The 16,703-nt window shown below is 33.9% G+C and overlaps 1 protein-coding gene across 4 annotated transcripts in view; it reads right to left on the bottom strand.

Moving 5' to 3' along the window:
* STXBP4 (syntaxin binding protein 4) overlaps positions 1-16,703 on the bottom strand; it is a 169,274-nt gene that overhangs the window by 90,388 nt on the left and 62,183 nt on the right. For 3 of the 4 annotated variants that reach the window (XM_077762840.1, XM_077762841.1, XM_077762843.1), the window contains exons 11-12: positions 14,867-14,956; positions 10,975-11,040 (exon numbers count right to left, since the gene is read on the bottom strand). In XM_077762840.1, coding sequence (XP_077618966.1) covers positions 10,975-11,040; positions 14,867-14,956 — 156 coding nt within the window. The remainder of the gene's footprint in view (positions 1-10,974; positions 11,041-14,866; positions 14,957-16,703) is intronic. The other variant, XM_077762842.1, reaches the window with a different exon arrangement.

The following is a 16,703-nucleotide window of genomic DNA, read 5'->3' on the forward strand; positions in this document are numbered from 1 at the left end:
TTATGACAAAAAGCTATCAATTTGCAGCCTAAAAAATCAAACTTGTGGTTTAGATATTAAATTTTATATCTTTCAAGGAAGAGTTTCAGCTGGATATTGAATAAAACTGCTTATCATAATAGATGGTGCTGCAGCTTTGTTGGATCAAAAATTCAAATTTATTGCCATTTTCAAACAAGAGATTGTTTTCTTTATTGCTTCATTCTACTGTACAATACAAATGGAAAATACCTTTGCTCAGTTTTTTGAAGCTGAATGTGTGAAAAACGTCATGGATACAGTTGTTCACATTGTGTAGGATATATGTGCAAATTCTATGACTCTTCACTAAAGTTAGAAGACAATGGATTTAATGATCCTGTGGTCTTTGCCAATAGTCCTTGGCTGAATTTTGGAAGAATTTTACAAAGATTTGGCTGAATTGTGGAAGAGTTTTACAAAGATTTACCTTATTTTTAACTTCAATTCAAAATTTCCTTAAAAGAGAAGGAATGCTTGCCTAATGTTCAATAATCAAAGGCAAAAGAAATCATTATCACACTGCACATGAATGAGCTAAATTTAAAGCTCCAAGAAAAGGGAAAGTTGATCTGTGAAGCCAAACAAGTATAAGAATTTATAGTGACATTAAAACTTTTAGTAATATCTATCAATAGTAATGATTTTACATAATTTTCTACCATAAATTAATATACAGATTTTAATTATTGATCGTGTCATATAAATTAATTACAAAAACTAAGAAAAATTTTATGTATGCTAAGTTGATACTGATAAATTTGGAATTGCTTTCAATATATACATCTTTGAACTTGATGTTAATGGTATTAAGCATTAGTGATATACTTAATTTGAAAAAATGTAGTTTTGAAATGGTTTTGCTTGAAAGATGAAGTCTTCTAGAAAAGCATGAAATAGTTTTATCCATATGGATGCAAGTATTATTAGAAAAAGATTTTGGTATTCAGTTAATACAAAATTTTTAAGTTATGTTTGGAATATTTGGGTATTTGAATCTATTTTTTCAATAGTAAATCTTGTTAAATCTAAACACACAGGTCCAGCATTTTCAATGAGAATTTAGTGTACAAAATAAGATATGCTCTAAGTGTAAATAACACTGGACTTATGAAAAAAGAATGTAAAAATATCTTATTAATGAATTTTTAATATTATTGCATGTTCAATCATATTTTAGATATATTAGACTAAATAAAGTATATTTAAAATAATTCTAATTTCTTTTACTGTTTTAAAAATGTGGCCACTAGAAAATCAACAGTATGGGGGTGCCTAGGTAGCTCAGTGGGTTAAGCATCCGACTTTGACTTATGTCATGATCTCATGGTTTGAGTGTTCAAGCCCATGTCAGGCTCTGTGCTGATAGCTTGGAGCCTGGAGCCTGTTTCGGATTCTGTGTGTGTGTGTGTGTGTGTGTGTGCGTGTGGCCCCTCCTCCATTTGCACTCTCTCTCTCTTTCTCAAAAATAAATAAACATTAAAAAATTTAGGAAAAGAAAAATTAACAATACATAGAGGGCTCTCATTATATCTCCATTAGACACTGCTGGTCCACACTATTATAAAAGCCTCTTATTTGATCTTGAGTTACTTCCAACCTACTGTTAATATTCTTAAGTATAGATATTCTTTATTGGTCCCTTTATCTATTCACCAAATATTTACTTAGTACCTACTCTGTGTCAGATATTATTCTAATATACATCAGAGAAACACAGCAAAGACAGCTCCCCTATGAAGCTTACCCTCTAGTTGGGAGATATAAAGGACAAAAACACGACAAGCATATAACATGTAAGAAAGCAATTAATAATACCACAAAACTTCTCCACACACAGTAAGGGTTGGAGGCGAGTGCAGTGAGAGTGCAGGGAAGGGAGGGGGAAGAGTGGTAAGATGTGAGGTCACTGACCTTGGAGGAGTGTGAGGACGGCAGATCAGGTAGGCTCTCACAGGCACTCCCATTGACTTGTAGGCTACTACTTGTAGGATTTTGGCTTTTACTCTGTGATGGAAATCCCTAGAGAGTTCTAACTGAGGTTTTAAAAGGATACTTCTGGCTGCTCTGTTTAGATCAGACACAGTATGGTGGCGGAACAAGGGTAAGAGCAGGGTGATCTGATAGGAAGCTGTCATTACAAGACAAGTCACAGATGATGGTGGCTTAGACTAGTGATGGATGTGGTAAAAAGTGGTAAAATTCTGTAGTTTTAAATTCCACAAATTGGACGTGGAGTGTGAAGGAAAGAAAGGGGTCAGATTATAGGTAAAGCAAGTTGATAATGTTTTTTTTTTTTTTTTTTTTTTTTTTTTGTGAGACAGAGAGTAACAGAGAACAAGCAGGGGATGGGCAGAGAGAGAGGGAGACACAGAATCCAAAGCAGGCTCCAGGCTTTGAGCTGTCAGCACAGAGCCTGACACGGGGCTCAAACCCATGACCTGTGAGATCATCACCTGAGCTGAAGCCAGATGTTTAATTGACTGAGCCACCCAGGTGCCCCAGCAAGGTGATAATTTTTCCCCTTTTCAAGTATCTTAAGAAGCAGTCTGTTGTATAAAATCTTAGATTGGTATTCAAGTGCCAATATGATTTGGCCCCAACATAGCCACCCAAATATCACTTCCTAACACTTTTCATCTGTCATAGCTCCCTTATGTTCCTGGGCCTTTAATAATACTGCTGCTGTTGATGGTGATGATGATAAAAGAATACAAATCAAACCTCTTATTTTTGAGGAACCTACTATATTCTGACAGTTTTAAGCTCTGAAACTCTTGATTCCTATGAACAAATTATAAAGACAGATATCATCACCACAGTGTTAGAGGCAAAGACACAAACATACTACCAAATAATAGTGCAGTTAGTGTGCAAGAGGCCTATTTTGACCCTCAAGATTTTTTCTTTCATAGCATAATTTCCATGCTGTGCCCTCTGTCTGAAATGTTCCTTCCTTTCTATGTCTAGCCCAGTTCAGGTATGTGTCACCCTCTCTATAAAAAGCCTCATTATCTTCCCAGCCAAAATTAGGTTTTCCTCCTCTAAATCAAATGGTTAAAGCAAATTATTCCCACATCTTTTTCAGCACCTGGCGTTTCTTTTTCTTGTATTTATAACAATGACAATGATAGTTTATATTTGTGGAGTGTTTACTATGTGCTGTATACGTTTATATTATATATGTTGCTTAACACTTCTAATAGTCTTGTGAGGGATCCTATTATCAAACTCATTTTAGAAATGATTGAAATGAGGCTTGGAGAGATGAAGTAGCTTGCCCAAGGTCAAGAGCAAGCAAGAAGCAGGATCAGAATAAACCTATGTGGTCTAACTCCAAAGTCTATTATCTACCTCATTACCTCTTATGTTAATTCATCATTCATCATATAAGATGATTCCTTTTCCTATTTATTTTTTCATCTATGTCCCATATTTTCTACTGAATCTTATTAAGTTCTGATACAGATTTGTCTTAGATTATTTATTCATGAAGACCTGGCCTTCCCTAATAACAGAAACTAATCCGTTCAGAGAAATAAATACAGGAGGGCCTCAAGTGGAAGAAGTAGGTATTGCAAGGGAAAAAAAAGCACAAAATTGTTAATTTTTCTTTAGAATCATTTCTTAATCAGTCCTTAATGTAATTATTTTGTCAAGTATGCTCAATATTCTAAAGCTTTTTTAAAAATATTTTTTATTTATTTCTGAGATAGAGAGACAGCATAAACAGGGGAGGGTCAGAGAGAGAGGGAGACACAGAATCCGAAACAGACTCCAGGCTCTGAGCTAGACGTCAGCACAGAGCCCAACGCGGGGCTTGAACCCACGAACTGCGAGATCACGACCTGAGCCGAAGTCGGACGCTTAACCGACTGAGCCACCCAGGTGCCCCTCAATATTCTAAAGCTTTTAAGCTCTAAGCATTTAGGAGAAAAGACAATTTTAAGGAAATGTAGGAAAAAAACCCCACATTCTCATGTGTTCCAAATGTAAAAATTAACAAAGAAGAAGTATAAATGTCTACTTTCAGGATGCAAACACTAAAACGTAAAAAAGCCTGGCCATATAAACTGATGCAGGTATTGAAGACATAGCTAAAAAGGCATACCAATCAAAGCACAAAAATATTTAATGAGAATCTTAAAATTAGCCAAAAAAAAAAGGACTTTAAAATACTTTCTATACAGAAATAATTTCAAATGCACAAAAGAGCTGCAAGAATTAGGAGTAGTACAGAGAACATCCTGATACCCTTCACCCAGATTTACCTAGTTCACCAGATTCATCCTTTTGCTAACATGTTCATGAGTGAGAAATACTCTTGTAAGCTGCTGATATGTACCGGTTGTTGTTGCTGAAGTCCTGCATATTCTCATTCTCTCATATAGAAACTCACACACATATACATGCACACACGTGTGTATAGGTGTATATGCATAAAACACATATACACATACATGCACACATCACTTTTTCTCTTAAGCTTTTGAGGGTAAGTTATATACATCATGGCTCTTCACCCCTAAAAACTTCAGTATTTCCTAAATATAAGTATATTCTCATATAACCATAGTATAGCTGTCAGGTTTAGGAAATTTAACACTGATCCAATGCTTTTATCTAATCTACCATCTGTACTCCAATGTTGTCAACTGACCCAACAACAACATCCTTTAGAACATTTCCCCCATTCTAACGCATGATCCAATCTACTATGGTCAAGTCTTATATTTATTTTTCCTATCCTTACGGTTTTTTAATCTGGGATCTTTTACTGCCTTTCTTTCTTCTTTTAATACATTGCTATTTTTGAAGAATAAAACCCTTCTGTCTTTCTTTGGGCTCCTTCTCTCTTTCTCTCACATAGCCCTTAAAAAAAATAAAACTATTCTTGATTTTGAGTTTGTCTAATGCTTCCTCATAGCTAGATTCAGGTTACATGTTCTCCGCTGGAAGACTACATAGGTGATGTGTCCTTTTCAAGGTTTCACATTTGGAGTCACATTCTCCATCTGTTCTTCATTGGTGCTATCAATTTTTAGCACCAGGCAAGGTGTTGTCTTATTTCACTACTGTATAATTATTATTTTCCCCTAGCAATTAATAAGCAGTTTATCAAGAACTACTTTAAAATCATGTAAATATGTAAATACTCTGCTCTTCATCAAGATTTCCCCCTAGATTTAGCATCTGATGACTCCAGCCTGATTCAGTCTATACTAAAACAGATGCAAAATGCTGATGTCCCAAATCTGGCAGCCTCTTTGCAATTACATCAGCACTCAACAGTCTATAATAAGCAAGAGCTCCCCTCTCTCCCCATTAATTAACTAATCTATTTACTAATGGTATGGACTTCCAAATTACTATTTTTTCAGTGGTCTGCAATTTATTACTGTATTTAATTATTTTGGTACTCAAGTTCTTCCAGATTTAGCCAGCAGGAGCCCTTTTCAAGCTTATTCCTTATGACATGACCCCATCATTTGGAGCATTTCCTTATTTGCTGGTAAAATGAGATGTTCTAAGTCTGTTTTGTACTTACCCTCCTCCAATGCTGAAATCAGTTATTTCTCCAAGGAGTCTGGGTTCCTTTAATAGTTAATGATATTTTGGCACTTAGATATGCTATGTGCTCACTGCTGTTAGAGTGTCTGCTTCTTGGCTCTTACAGTTGACAGAGTCAGGGAATGAATATATTGAATATATATATATATATATTCATATATATGTGCACATAAACATATAGATATTTTAGAAATGATACATTCCCAGTACCTCCAATTCCAATCCATCCCACAGGATTCTTTTGTGACGTCACTCTATTTTGTATGTCCATGCTTTTTCATTGAGACTTGGCTTTCAACAACGATCAACACATTTGCTATGATACATCTAAAATGGTTTCAGAATTGCTTTGCCTGTACTACTAAAACAACAAAACTAAACAACAACAACAACAAATACTAAAAAAAGGTTCAGGATTTGTTTGCAATTCTTTTCCAACTCAGTCCCAACCTGTCAAAGTGTGAAAACAAATACTGTGTTCACAAGTTATGTGAATTGGTTTTCCTTTAGCACGGGGATGATATTCATTTGAAATGCAAACTGATTCATTTCAGTTAGCTTTAGGTTCATTTTCCCTTCCTTATCTTTACCAATTTCTTTGTATATTTGTTGAATGTGTAGAATATTAACATGCACCCAAAAGTAAAAATTATATAAAAAGTAATTCTCAGAGGGGTATCACTCCCTCCTGTATCTTCTCCACCCTGTGTCCATCCACACCGTAGAGAACCAGTTTCCTTACTGTGTAGTTTTCCTTTGGTATTTTTGGTAAGAGATAAACAGATACATAACAGCTCTTGTTTATTATACATTATACATTTATTATACATTTATTATACATTTATTATACACTCTTTGGAACTCTGTTTTACTTGGTAGTATCTCCTGGAAATCACTCCATATTACTCAAGAGGAATTATGGTAGTTTCCAATACTTTCTAATTATAAATAATACTGCAATACTGTGCATATATAGTTTAATATTATTAGAGGCATATTTTTAGGGTGCATTCTTAGATGTGAAATTGTCAGGTCAAAGGGTAAATGGTATGTTGATCTGTTAGAATTGCCAAATCTTCCTTCATAGGGGCACCATTTTAAATTCCAGGTAAGAATGGCTGTTTCAAAACATCTTCACCAACAGAGTACTGTTGAGATTTTGAATTTTTGCTAATTTGATGGGTGAGAAATGGTATTGGCATAGTTTTTCTTAAAAAAAACATAAAAGCTTTGTTGAAGCAGAATTGTTCTATACTAAATTTCAATATAGTAAAATTTACTAATTTTAGGTATAGAGATTGACAAGTTTGTTTAACCTAAGGTGATATAGTTCCTTCTAGGATTTAATTGTTTTAGTTCTTATGTTTATATCTATAATAATTCAGTTAGTTTTTGAGTATGACACGAAGTAAGGGTGGAGATCCATTTTTTCATACAACTATTTTCTTATTCTATCCCCATGTATTGTAAAGAGCATCTTTCCCCCAGTGAATTGTCTGTGAACCTTTTTAGAATATTAAATGACTCTAAGTGTGGCTCAATTTCCGCTGGTGTCATATTACGTTAGCTCCAGGCTTAGCCAGAAGGAGAAGTTTGTCTAATTACGACTCTCTCCCAATTCCTTTGGTAGTTACTTATTGTATGATGTCAGGTCTTAATGCTGTTTTCTGTTTGAAGACATCTTCAGCCAGTGTCTTACTCTAACATTACTAGAAGCTGGGAGTCTTGAGTGTAGACTTTTTGGTACTTCTCTTATTATGAGAAAGATGATCTTTTCCTATAATTAAGGGACATTTTCATAATGTTTTTTGGATGAACTATTTGTTCAATGTCTTTTGCCAATTTTTCTACATCATTTTTGGATTCTCAACTGTTAAAACTTCTAACTGATTATTACTTGTATACATGGATACAAGTGAGTATTGCATTTTGGTTTTATATCTTGCTAGTCTGTGAATTTTTCATTGAATGAGTTTTATCATTGATTGTCTAAGGTTTTCTGGGTAACTATGATATCATCTGTAAGCAAATGGTTTTACTTATTTCTTTTCTAATTCATACACTCCTAGTTGTTTTTCTAGTCTAATTGCATTTTCTTTTTTTGTGTGCTATTTTTATCAAGTTTAGGCATCGCTGTTATACAAGCTTCAAAAGAAGAATTTGGAAATTTTCTTTCATTTTTTTTTTTTCTCCAAGGCCACTTATGTAGTTTTGGGATTGCCAAAGGTTTGGTTAAATTTCCCTGTGAAACATCTGGCCTGGTCTTTTTCATCCCAAGAGGGTAGTCTCTTGATAACTTTATTTCTTTTATGGAAATTGGTCAGTTGAGCTTTCTATCTCTACTGAGGTCAGTTTTGATAAACTAAATTTTCCTAAGAAAATCTTTTAAAAGATCGTTAACATGATCTCATTCAAGGTAATTGAGATAACTACTATGATGGTCTCAACTCGGTCATATTTTGTTGAAATTATTGTGTGCATATATTATATTTACTGTGTTTATGTTGTGTGTTTCTTTTGCTTTAAAAAAATACTTCTGGTATTTAGGAAGGACTGTATTTTCATTCCATAGGTTACCTTTGTTTTATTACTTTTTGCAGTGCCTGAAATGTCCTCTATTTTTACCTAGTGTTTTACTATCTGACATCAGCTTCACTTACACAACAGAATGGTTATATTCTATTTTCCATCCCCCCCCCTTTATCCTCTCATTTTTTAAATAAACTGCATCTTTTGATTTTTTGGTCAGACGTGTAACATTAACATGTTGTTCTTTTACCTGTGAACTCAGTCTCATTTTTGTCTCAGCAATAAAATAATACCTGTGAAATGCTCACTCTTTGGGAAACTCTGGACAAAGTTAGTCCAGTAATTTTCTGGGTGGATGAAACTCATCCCCTCCTAGATTCCAGAAGTACTACATATATGCAGCATTCTCTGAATACTTGCACATTCCACACTGTTTTTCCAGGGCCTTGGTATCTGAAAGTCAGCTTGGCTGTATATATTTTGGTTTCATTTTCTTTCTTTTAGTTTCTTGAAAATGTTGCTCTACTAATGTTGGCCTTACTTTGTTGTGCTGAGAAGACTGATGCTTAAAAAGATATATTGTCTTTGTAAGTTATTTGATCTTTTCACTTGGAGGCACTATGCATTTTTCTATCTTTAAAACCTAATACGTTTACTGGATATGTCCTAGAGTTGATCTTTCGAGGTCTAGTACCCAGTGAGAGATTCAGGTCTTCTTTCATTATGGGAAGTTTTATTGGATTATAGTTCTAAATATTAGTGTTATTCAGTTGTTTTACCTCTTCAAGAAACTCTTTTACTTCCTTTTTTCACTATCATTTTCCTTCTTATGTTTTTTTTCCCCCCCAATACCTTTTCATCTGTCTGCATTCTTTCTTGGAGAACTTATACACTGAGTTTTCATTTCTGATATGCTTTTGTCTCCCATTCCTTTCCTAAGTTTTACCAACTCTCATTTTTTTTTGCTTTTTTTAAAAAATCAATTTCTGTTCTTAATTTTTTATATAATAAATTTTATATAATAAATGTTTTATTTATTTCTCAGAGAGAAAGATAGAGAGAGAGAGATAGAGAGAGACAGCATGAGCAGGGGAGGATCAGAGGGAGAGAGAGGGAGATACAGAATCCAAAACAGGCTCCAGGCTCTGAGCTGGCTGTCAGCACAGAGACCGATGGGGACTTGAACCCATGAACTGTGAGATCATGACCTGAGCCAAAGTTGGACACTTAACTGACTGAGCCACCGAGGAGCCCCCTATTCTTAGTTTTTTAAATTTTCTGATATAAAGTGCTTTTTTCTTAGTGGCAAATGCTTTGTTTAAGGATATTTAATTGTGTTTGGAGTGTCATATTTGTTTTCTTTATCTTTAGCTTTATGGTCAAATTGTTTGGAGAGTTTTTATCGGAAGGAAAAGTTTAATTCATATTGTCTGATTTCTTACAGTTGTTTTGTAATAATGGAGACAGATTTCATTTTTTTTTTCTATTCCATTATCTTTCCCAGAAAGAGTTCTTAGTTCAATAGCACCCTCTTCTGTGCAGTTCTTTATGGATCATGATGGTCATGGCGGAGGTAGATGGAAAGGATGGGTATGTATTGTTTCTCTTTCATTTATCCAAAATCTTTAATTTTCCCCTCTTATTTCCTTATTGCCTAGTCTCCAAGGGGTACCACCTTGTTTCTGTTCATTTGGTTATTTCCCTAGAGGCAATGATTTTCCAATGTTGCCACTTCTGGTTGTACACTTTCTCAAGTCCTGAGAAGCACCAACCACTATTCTGTGCTTAAATATTGGCATTCATTGTTGCATTTTCTTTCTGGAGGTGATTTTATTTGAACTTTGTCTAATTGCTCCATTTTCCCTAGTTCTCTTTCACAGTCATTGAAGGCTTATCACCTCTGTTCTCTGTATTCCAGGTTTTAGCCGCAGGCAAGCTGCAGGCCTTTGAAATTTTTTTACTCTATTTATATGTACTTTGAAAGATGTGATGTTTTATGTAACAGTCATATTGAAGGTATGAGTCCTGTGTGATTTTATTTGGTTTCTTTGTCGATTTTATGTTTTCTGTGGAGGCGGGGGGTGATGTTGGAGAAATTCAAAATTAGGTGATTGTTCATGATCTCTAGCAATGTTCTTTTATCTTTCCATTCTTAACTATATTTTTTAATTTGTATGTTTATTTCATGATAATGCCATTTTATCTGTTCTGTTATAAGCTACCTAAAATTTTGTGAAGAATGATGCAAAGTAAAAATAAATTTTTAGTTTTTAGTATTAAAAAATAAAAGTAAGGGCACCTGGGTGGCTTAATTGGTTAAACATGAGACTCTTGATACTGGCTTAGGTCATGATCTCACAGTTTGTGGGACAGTCTCCCAGTGCAGAGACCACTTGGGATTCTCTCTCTTTCTCTCTGCCTCTTCCCCGATTGCATGTGTATGCACTCTGTCTCTCGTTCAAAATAAATAAATATACATTAAAAAAAATAAAAGTAAAAATTACTCTGCCTTGGAGGTTTCTCCTTTTGTTTTTTTCTTTAATACAATGAGGTATCAGAAACAGAAGAAAAGAAAAAGGGAAAATAAAAGAGAAAATACAATAGAAAAGCAAGGAGATTGACCATTTCAGCCCATGGTTATCTGGTTTTGAAAGCAATTTCTTTGAGTAACAGTAGCAGGACTTCAGCATAGACATAGCTTCAGAAAGTGACTGCTTTTAAGATTTATGCTATTTCATACTATGTTACTCACATCCGTAAGCTCTGGGATGTTACACAGCATCACTGCTATATACCTCATATGTTTATGCACATACACATACACATAAAACACACCTATGTAATACATGCACTTACTTGTTTCACATTCTGGAGTTCTTCTGTCAACTGTTTGTTTTGCCTTTCTGATTCCAATAGTTTTTCCTGTATTTAAAAACCACAAGTTAATAACACGTTTTGAAGTACCAATGAGTATCATTCCTAGGGCTTTATTTCAACATTATAAATTCTCCAAACATCTAATCGCTACAATATGAAAACGCAGTTCTCAGTCACTTTTCTGGCTTTACACACACTATTCAAAATTAATTAGTTACTTACAACTGTGATATAAGTGCATTTCCTGTTACTTTAAATAGCCATTTTGTACAATCGTAACTTCTGAGGTCCAAAATAAATCCATCAGGATGAAAATGTGTAAATACTAACAAAATTTGGGCAACAGCAATCGTTACCAAAGCGCTTCCAAACTGAAGAGCATTATTATTACAGCTTAGAAGTAAAGGTCTCTTACTACACTAACGAGGACATATGAAACTGGATTGACTATTCTGTTCCTGATTTAGCTCATGCTTGGAAGATTATCCACAAAAATGAAGATAAGACTAGTGTAACCAAACTATAAAATAATAGTTACTAAAGTAGAATATGAATGCAAATTAAATATTATCATCTTTTAATTTAATATTAACTTAAGCACATACCCTAAAATATTCAGTGTTTTAAAAATATAAGTAAATTCACATTTTATTGATCAAATCATAAGTACTACGAGTAATTTAAGGACCATTTTACTATAAACTTGGGCAGAGGAACTGCTTGACGATTAAATTGAGTGGTAAATATTCATGGCAACATTGCAATGTTTATAAGAAGCATTCTGCTTCCTGGTATATTTCAGCTCATTCTTATCTAAGAGATGAAATGAAGGTATATGAAGATGAATATAATATAGCAATCTAATGAATCTGCCACAGACCAGGAGCCAGGAAACTGCTGGCTCTCATGCTTTTATGCTCTAGCAAGTCACCTTCACTCTGTGCCCTAGTTTTTTGCATCTGTAAATGGAAATACATCTATTTTCATTCAGCTTTGCAAAGCAGTAGCAATCTAAACTTTGTAGGAAGGCTTCAAGTTAAATACAGAACACAGTACTTTTAAAAATCATTCTCGTAAAATAAAAAAAAAAATTAGCCACTGGCATCACCTTGGTTTCATTTTTATTTGTGTTATACCTCAAATCAGAGATGAAGGATAGAGATGTCACGGGATAATGGCAAATGATGAGAGAACAGCTACACGCTCTATAAACTGCATTTAACAACCTCTGTCATTTGTATGTGTGTGGATAATACAAGCCCAAGTACTGAAGGTACAAATGTTACCTCAGTGAAGTACTTATTGCTTTGTACACTCTTACATGGCGAAACAAGTGATTCTCACCATAGGTTTCCAGGGAAAGGAAATTATAAAATACACAATATGCTTTATCTGAGATTTCAGGTCCTATCACATTAGGATATGTTCAGTTATGTTTTATAGGCATTAAATGTGAAACATGATTTATTGACTAGCTACTTTGGGAAGTTTAAACATTATCTAAAAGCCATTTTAAATTAAAATTCTAAATTAATACTGATAGTCAAATAAAAACTGAATTATATCGCTAAATTTAATAATGATAAACATTAAGAAAATGAAAAAAGATTTGAGAGCCTCTGAGTATTGTAATGAACTGTAAGACTGAATGGCCTGCAGAGAGGTAAATTATGTAAGACACTATTTTACCAAGATAACCATCACTGGAGATGTTTTCAAAGAGAATATGAGGAAATATTGTCAGTTTATTCTTAAAACTAAATTTGTATTTTTTCATTTTGTGACTCTTAACTGTTATACCAACAAAGGTAGAAGTGGTTTCAAAGTTGTAAAAAAGTCTATAAAATACTCCTTTAGTAATGGAATGTTCATACACACTTGGAAGGAACATGAATTGGTAAAGCCTTGAAGGGCAATTTGGTAGCATGTATAAAATTTTATGTGCCATATCCTTCGATGAAGCAATTTGACTTTCAGAAATATATTCAATATGTACTTTTACAATTGTAGAAACTGCTCAAAGATACATCTACAAAGCTACTTAGGAAGGAATTATTTTTTAAAAATTGTTTTTAAGTTTATTTTTGAGAGAGAAAGAGAGAGACAGAGCATGAGGAGGGGAGGGGAAGAGAGAGAGAGAGGGAGACAAAGAATCTGAAACAGACTCCAGGCTCTGAGCTGTCAGCACAGAACCTGACTCAGGGCTCGAACTCTGAACAGCAAGATCATGACCTGAGCCGGAGTCAGATGTTCAACTGACTGAGCCACCAAAGTACCCCTGAAGGAATTATTTTTAATAGTGGAAAACTGGAAACAGCCTAAATATTCGTCTACAAGGTACTGGTGAGAAAACCCAGGAAAGAACCATTTGATGACAGAAGAGCCACTAGGGAGAATTTGGCAGATCTGCACATATTAACTTGAAAAGTAGCCTAAAATATAAGGCTAACAGGAGTCCCGGGATGGCTCACTCAATTAAGCCTTTGACTCTTAATTTCAGCTACTTGATCCCACAGTCTATGTACTAGAGCCCTGTGTTGGGCTCTGTGCTGACAGCACGGAGCCTGCTTGGGATTCTCTCTCTCTCTCTTTCTCTATCTCTCTCTCTCTCTCTCTCTCCCTCCCTCCCTTCTTCCCTTCCTTGATCACACTCTCTCAAAATAAATAAACTTAAAAAAAAAAGAAGATATAAGGCTAACAGAGGAGAAAAAAAGGAAGCAAGTTGTAAAAAACATGTGCAGTAGGTGAAGAAACTTATGTAAAAGTTAAAATACCCATATACATTTATTTTTAGAAATATAATTGGCCATATAGAAAAAGTCTCTGGGGGTGCTTGCATGGCTCAGTTGGTTAACGTCCAACTTCAACTGAGGTCATGATCTCATAGTTCGTGGGTTCGAGTCCTGCATTGGGTTCTGTGCCGACAGACTCTGTGTCTCCCTCTTGCGCTCTCTCTCTCTCTCTCTCAAAAATAAATAAACATTAAAAAAACAATTTAAAAAAGTCTCTGAAAGGATAAACAAGGTGTGTTTAACAATGGCTTCCTCTAGAGGTTGAAATTTAAATACTAAGGTAGGAAAGAAATTTCTTCCTTTTATTAGGGGAGGTGTAAAGATTTTATTTTAATAAAAATTAAATAAAGAAACAGAATTTTACTTATTTCAGAAAATAATTTAAAATCATTGAAAAAAATATATTCCTACTGTGAATTAATAATAAATCAAGTAGTTACAGTGCTTTTCTTGAAGACTTGAAAATATATTGTACTTCTGTAATAATTAGGATATAATTTAAATTTAATATTTTACTAAAAACAGAATGAAAATATATAAAATGAATCAAAATCTGAAAGTGTATTTGGGCACACCGTGTATATTTTCTTCTCTTAATCATACTGCCTTAATTCCAAATTATGTTACCAAAACAAGAGGTCTCTGAAGAATGCCTGTGAACATTGGGAAAAAAGTATTTCCCAGTGAACATCTGAAGATCCAAAATTGTCATGCCTTGCCTCGTTGACTCATCTAATCTTTGTTGGCTTATCATCCTTGCCACCAATATGAGAACAAAAAGGGGTGAGAAGTAGCCAGATCAGAAGGTATGAGCAAAATCCATTGGCTACCCTGAATCTTACATGAATATTGTGAAATATAAATAAGTATGTGAACCAAAAAGTTGACTCTTTAAAGGCCTATTGAATAAATGATCTATTTTCTGATGTTAATAGTTTTTGCAATAATGTTAATATTATTTATAATATTACAAACATTAACATCATATATTTGATAATTTATTTATAATAAATATAATAATAGCTTTTTCCTTTTCTTTTTTCTAAGCAAAATGTAAGGAGGTGAAAATGGAGATTTACCCTGAGTTTATTCACTTCCTCCAAGGCATCATTTCTTTCACGTTTAAGCTTTTTCATTTCATCTGCCTCTAAGGAATCACAGGGAAGATGCTGTCAACATTAAAATACAAGAAAAAAGTTATGCATTAAATGCTAATTATGAGAACTAGCATGAAAATCCTTTTTGAGAAGCGTTAAGGTTTTGCATTTTAATAACAAAATTTGGCTTCTTTGGAGTCATTTGATTAGATGAAAGAGAATAGTAAAGCAACCTGGGGAAACTTGATTTAACAACTTACATTGTTGTTATTTATAACAGAATCTCAATGAATCTCAATGATAACATATACATATCCTGTTGTCATCTTTATGATTATTTTAACAATATGATTTTCCTTAAGAGTCCAAATTCTAAAACTGCGTTTATAATGTCAAAAACACTTGAGTTATTGACATAAACTCTTCCCCAAAGACATCCACGCCAAGCACCTGGTATCTAAAGCTAACAAAATGCTGGACATTATCAATCAAGACAGTTTATGTAAACCCAGTAAAGTTCATTAATCAATTATATGCCTTGTTTTAACTAAACAAAATGCAATGTTAACAGCCAAGCAGCTTAAAAAGATTCCTGCACAGAAACTGTGGATTGAAAGTTATATTAATAATTCATGCACAAGTGAATAACAACAAAATAGCAGAGATGACAATTTCTCTTCTCTTGCTGTTAGCATCATCTCTTTGACAGTTAATTACAAGGTAAAAAACAATGACAATCTAATCAGAGACTAAAATCCAAGTCTAATTATAGCCATCTTATATGTATTAATTATAACAGAATTTTAAAAAAAGTATAGAAGATATAATTTAAAGGACTATGTGGAGAAAATGACTGCTCTTATAAGGATGAGTTTAAGGTAGGGCCCTTCAGACAGGAGAGGTAAATGCAAAAGATAATAAAAAATAATAGTATCACTATTTACTATGAACTTACTGTGTGTAGATATATTGCTAAGGATTCTATATATTCACTATTATATCCTTCCTATAACGTTGTCTCCACTTAACTGATGAGGAAATGGGCTCAAAACATAAGCAACTTGCTTAAGCTTTCACAGCTAATAATGGTCACTTTATGATTCTCACAGAGGTCTGACATTAGTCTGTGATTTTCACTACCTGCCTAGCAGAAATCATGGTGGAATGGATATGAGAAATTCAGGTTTGATTTTAAATCCCAGAATAACTGAAGTAGAAGTCATCCCTCAATTTGGGGGAAGAAATATTTTTCCTAAACATTACTGATTCCTTTTATCCTGACAATTACCTTTAGGTACATATAGACATTTGCTTTCATCATCTCATATCCTTCATCTGTCTCTGTTATTCTACTCTTTTGTGAGTACTCAACACACAAAGAATTCATTCTTATACTATTTAGAATAGTTTTTAATACATATTCAAATGTAACAATATTTCCCAAAGCGCATTCTAGTTTTGTGCAAAAGCAAAACTGAATGGTGGTGATTTATCCTGTGGTTAGGTAAATCAGAGAAACGTTGGATTTAGGAAAAATGAACTTTCCTGCAGGGCTTCCAACATCCTTAATATTCTAATGAGTATTCTGAATATCCCAAGAGGAAGTAAAATTTAATAGCTTGTTGCATTTCCTCAAGTTTTTTTTACCATATCCCCAACCACCACACCTTTATTTTGGGGCAGCTCAGTAGACTAATGTCTGCAAAGCACTAAGTATTCTGGGAAACACCATTACTCAACATTCAGATAAGCCTATTGTATCTTGAATGTTACCCAAGATAGGAAATAAATGGAATTCAAAGCTTAAATAAGAATCTAA

The sequence above is a fragment of the Crocuta crocuta genome, unplaced genomic scaffold, assembly GCF_008692635.1.
Source record: "Crocuta crocuta isolate KB4526 unplaced genomic scaffold, BGI_CrCroc_1.0 scaffold144, whole genome shotgun sequence".
Taxonomy (NCBI): Eukaryota; Metazoa; Chordata; class Mammalia; order Carnivora; family Hyaenidae; genus Crocuta; species Crocuta crocuta.